Genomic DNA, 4,960 nt, shown 5'->3' on the forward strand with positions numbered 1-4,960 from the left:
GGATCGGAAAATCCCCATGTAAACAAATTAAAATGAACAAGGGCAAATATACGATCAGCCATGTAAAAAGACCAATGTTCTCTTAGGAGGAAATGAGGAATTATAATAATGTGCATCTACCATGATTGCCATGGGAAGCATGAAGGCCCATCTCATTCACCTTTGACCATTACACGTGTTACCTCACCAATCACCATCTCTTAATAAGGTATGGTTATTGACTAACAAAAGTCGAGAGTAGCCAATATTTCAACTAATATCTACATTTTGACCATTGAGATGAGATAACTAAGACAATCATGACTGGATTACTTTTAATAATAACTCCACAGTTGCAGTCCAAGTTAGCGACCGTGATACAGTAGGCTACAGATATAGGAAGTTATGGTCAATCCAGCAATTGGCTCACAATCAGCTCAACTCCCACAGGAAAGAAGTTCAATTGTAAAGTTTTGTGGAGATTGTTGGGATAAAAATCCGTTGGATCTCATTAAATAGTTAGATGATTTTTAATGTCATGACCCCAATTTCCGGACCTCGAGGTCACCCCAATTTAGGGACGTGAAACATTAGGGTCGTGACAGTTAATTTGTTATCATGTTCGGTATTTAAAGAGAAACATTTGACTACTAGTTTCTTTGTTCTGATTGAGAAATAGGATACTTGTTGATATTGATTTCTAAGAACCACATAAAAGATACTAAACTGATTGCTGAACTTTGATAAATAAATTTTATATATCTCGATTTAGATATAAATAATTTCTAATGTGTTTTCTAATATAAATAGGGTTTGACTAGTGATAGAAGTTACACCTATATATAGCCCTGTAAAAATTTTGTTGTCTAGTTAAAATGATAAATCTTCACCTTCCTATTTGCAAGTACTATTTTGAAAGAAATTACAGGTAAAAATATGAATCCAATTTATTACTTGTCAGCTTCGCTCAGCTCACCTAATAACTATCGTAGAATATTCTAAAAAGAACTCTCCCAACAGATAAACCACAAAAATTATCCGAAACAAGCATCAAACACCTCAGTTATAACCGGCAGTTCAAAACTTGGTTCTAAGAACAAAGGCTAGAAGATCGTAAACAGCTAAAATCTTAACAACTGAAGAGGGATTTCACCTTGAAAAGCTCCACAGGAGTAAACCAGGCAATATCATGCTGCTTGTAGAGATTATCCAAGTACTTCAAGTATGCAGTCCTACCTAAGTTAGCAAATGCTAGTTAAGAACAATACAGGAGCTAAAAATAAAAATAAAAATAAAAATGAGTCGTGCTTAGATTACAATAAAAGCATAAAAATTTCACTGTGAAATTTTTGAGTTTGGATATACCTTGGAGCTGATTAAACCGGATGCTCTTCTCAAGCAATCCCACAGGCCCCGACAGCTTCGAGAAGTACCCGTGATTGGGATCATACAACGCCCATCGAATATAATCTCGAACCTGAGAAGAAATTAATTAAAAAGAACATAAAAAAAAAGGGAAAGATTGAATTTTTTTTATTTTAATATAAGAAATAGCGGAAGCTCACGAGAATGGGCTTGTCGCCGACGATGTCCGTAGAGAATAAGGCCGGCGCCGTCCATCTGCAGAGAACTGAGAGAAGGAAAATGAGACTGAGAATTTAGAAAGATGACATCTTTGGAGAGGGAAAAAGATCGAGGACACGTGTGTACGTTTGCTTGCTTGGAGAGAGCGGAGAAGAGTCGTTCTTGCAGAGCCAAGTTCCATGGCGGAGTTTGCGGCCGCTAGGTTTCGGGATTTCTGTATAGTGACGAGTGCGGACTGGAGTTGGAGGACCGTCCGGGGGATGAATTTGTAGAAAACACCCCTCAATTCACTACTTCCCCAACTTAGCGCCCATTTTGGGTTTTCAAGATAGATCCAGTTTCAGCCACGCCAGCACCGTTGCTTGAAACTAAGTCGATTTAAAAAATATACAGTTTACTAATTAGTTGGGGTTGACAAACCCGCTTAATTAAAAATAGCCTTGGTTGGTAACCATGGCTATTTTTAAACTAAATTCTAAACAGTTGTGGTTCTTAGCTAGTAAAGTTTATTATTATTATTTATACTTTTTAAATCTACTCAGTTTCACCCAACAAAGCTGGTGTGGCTAAAACTGGATCTATTTTTGTAAATAAATCTAAAGTGAGTCTGTTTTTGTGAATAAATATTCAAATGGGTTTGACCTAGTCTTCAAGGGCAGATAGCCGATAGACCAATGATTGTCTACCTTTGATTACATGACATTTTGTGTCATGTCCCGTTGATGGTGCCGGATAATATCCCGTCGATTGATAAACTTGTAAACTGGGTAATTTTGGAGGTTTTTCGGAAATACCTGAAAACTAGTCTACAATAAACCTATGATTTTTAGTTCTAAACATTTTATGCATGTTTACTATATTTAGCCGCGTAGTTTATGATGCTAGGAATGTGTTATTTTAGTTTTTATTATCAACTTACAAGATCTAGGATGTTTGCCATAATCTTGCTATACATAAAGGATGATTCCTACGATTATGAATTTTGGAGCATGTTATGTTTGATCATGATTCTAGGCTCACTTGTGTCTAGGCTCACTCGTGCACAAGAGAGAGACTTATATTTACTATGATTCGTTCCTGATCTGGATATTACCAGTGTTGATGTCAGCAATCAAACATGGATGAGATTAGTTTGGGTAATCCGGAGTTAAGCGAGGGAGCTTGTGATGTGGATTCCCTCATCTCTCTTGAAGACCGGTCCCTATCTACATAAGACAGGTGCATAGTAACACTCGTGAGGGGACCAGAGTTGGGTTCTCCAGTCGTTCCTCTGACGGTCAAGTCAGTATTTGAGCTTGAGTGGAGAAGATATCAATGAACTAAAGATAGTTCTAATTATGCAGAAGTTGCATACATGTGGCCCCCTTAGGGCCTTGAGCATCTGTCCTTGATCGGTAGATGATGAGCGCATATTTATATCTAGCTAAGAGGGGTAAATATGTAACTGTGGCCGAGTCCAGGTAGACACCTGAATTGGCAGACAGCTGATAAGTGTCAGCTGTGGATAGCATGAGACACCTATGTGATGACAGGTGTCGACCGCTGGCGAAGATGTTTATCCAGATGGTTAGTGCAAAGACTTTTGGGGGCTGATGAGCCATGATGACTTTGTCAGATCATTTAATGTGATAGTGACTAGTTGTCAGTGGGTGATTTGAGGATATACTACCTCTCTAGTCGTTTAGCTAAAGATCGACAAGCACCGCCTTTTTAGTCGGTTACACAAGTTGTTAGCTGATATAGTGGGCTGAGTGTGGAGTCTTGAGGGCTCAACCTGAAAGCACCCTAATGCCACTAGGAAATAACCCTATAGGGGGGTGAATAGGGTTTATGCTAATATAATCTGATTTATGTCAAATTAAAACTTATTAACAAATATATCCTAGCAAGAATGATATATTACAAATATATGTGCAAGGATATCGAGTCCAGGTAGACACCTGAATTGGCAGACAGCTGATAAGTGTCAGCTGTGGATAGCATGAGACACCTATGTGATGACAGGTGTCGACCGCTGGCGAAGATGTTTATCCAGATGGTTAGTGCAAAGACTTTTGGGGGCTGATGAGCCATGATGACTTTGTCAGATCATTTAATGTGATAGTGACTAGTTGTCAGTGGGTGATTTGAGGATATACTACCTCTCTAGTCGTTTAGCTAAAGATCGACAAGCACCGCCTTTTTAGTCGGTTACACAAGTTGTTAGCTGATATAGTGGGCTGAGTGTGGAGTCTTGAGGGCTCAACCTGAAAGCACCCTAATGCCACTAGGAAATAACCCTATAGGGGGGTGAATAGGGTTTATGCTAATATAATCTGATTTATGTCAAATTAAAACTTATTAACAAATATATCCTAGCAAGAATGATATATTACAAATATATGTGCAAGGATATACAAGTAATACAAGGGTAAACAATCTAAACTAGATAGTGAGTAATATAAACAACAAGCAATATACAAAGGCGGTATAAGATATGAACATAAAAATAAGTATGCCAATACAATCACAAACAAACAATAAGTTCACGGAGTTCGGTCCCCACGATCTACGTCTCTGCTCCTCACCTCGAGGAGATCTCCACTATCACAACTAAGTTTTCTACGCACACCCGAATAATGTTTACACCACACAATATTGGTTTTCAACGCTCACCGATCAACGTTCACAGTCTCACAATGTAACTACACAAACTACCACCTCAAGTGTTAGCCTCTCACGTATCTCCCTCAAGTGTTAGGAATTACAACCTATCTCTAAGAATTACCACCTACCCCACTCCTCTTGGGACTGACCAGGTCTCTCACCTCTACACTTCTTTTGGTGTATTTGTGCAATACAAAGTGAATCCTCACAATTAATGCTCAACAATAAATAAGTGTTCTCTAAAAAAGGTGAGAACTCAATTAAGCACAACTCAAAGTTACAATCTCTCACAACCTTAATTATACTATATATGAAAATACTAAAAGCTCAAGTGGGTGTGTGTAACAATGAGATTTAATAAAACAAAGTAAACTCAAATAAATCTAGCTTTAAGGAAATGAAAACCGAACAAATAAATAGCTAGATAAGAGTTTGGAAAAACTTCTCTATTGATAACAAGAGAGAGAAGGAGAAGAGTTGAATGCTCAAACACCAATAGATGATCTCCCTAAGCTTTTATGAAAGTTTCTTCACAAACAAACTCTTAAAACAAACTTAAACAAAAACTTAAGCACCCTTTTAAAACTTGTTTAAAAACTTTCTTGATTACCTCAGAATGTTAGAGGTCAAGGGGTATATATATGATCAAGAAACAAATCCCAAAAACCCAAGAAATTCCAGCAAAAAGACAAAATAATGGCAATATGAAAATCTGAAAAAACTAACCATTATGCCGTCGGTCGACTGATCA

At 37.7% G+C, this 4,960-nt stretch overlaps 1 protein-coding gene across 1 annotated transcript in view; it reads right to left on the bottom strand.

The window, feature by feature from the left end:
* Positions 1–1,844, bottom strand: part of LOC109837632 — a 21,287-nt gene extending 19,443 nt beyond the window's left edge. Inside the window, exons 1-4 of the mRNA XM_020405954.1 lie at positions 1,690–1,844; positions 1,545–1,609; positions 1,345–1,456; positions 1,133–1,215 (exon numbers count right to left, since the gene is read on the bottom strand). Of these exons, the coding sequence (XP_020261543.1) occupies positions 1,133–1,215; positions 1,345–1,456; positions 1,545–1,609; positions 1,690–1,744 (315 nt within the window). The 5' untranslated portion in view covers positions 1,745–1,844. The remainder of the gene's footprint in view (positions 1–1,132; positions 1,216–1,344; positions 1,457–1,544; positions 1,610–1,689) is intronic.

The sequence above is a fragment of the Asparagus officinalis genome, chromosome 4, assembly GCF_001876935.1.
Source record: "Asparagus officinalis chromosome 4, Aspof.V1, whole genome shotgun sequence".
In the NCBI taxonomy this organism is placed as follows: domain Eukaryota; kingdom Viridiplantae; phylum Streptophyta; class Magnoliopsida; order Asparagales; family Asparagaceae; genus Asparagus; species Asparagus officinalis.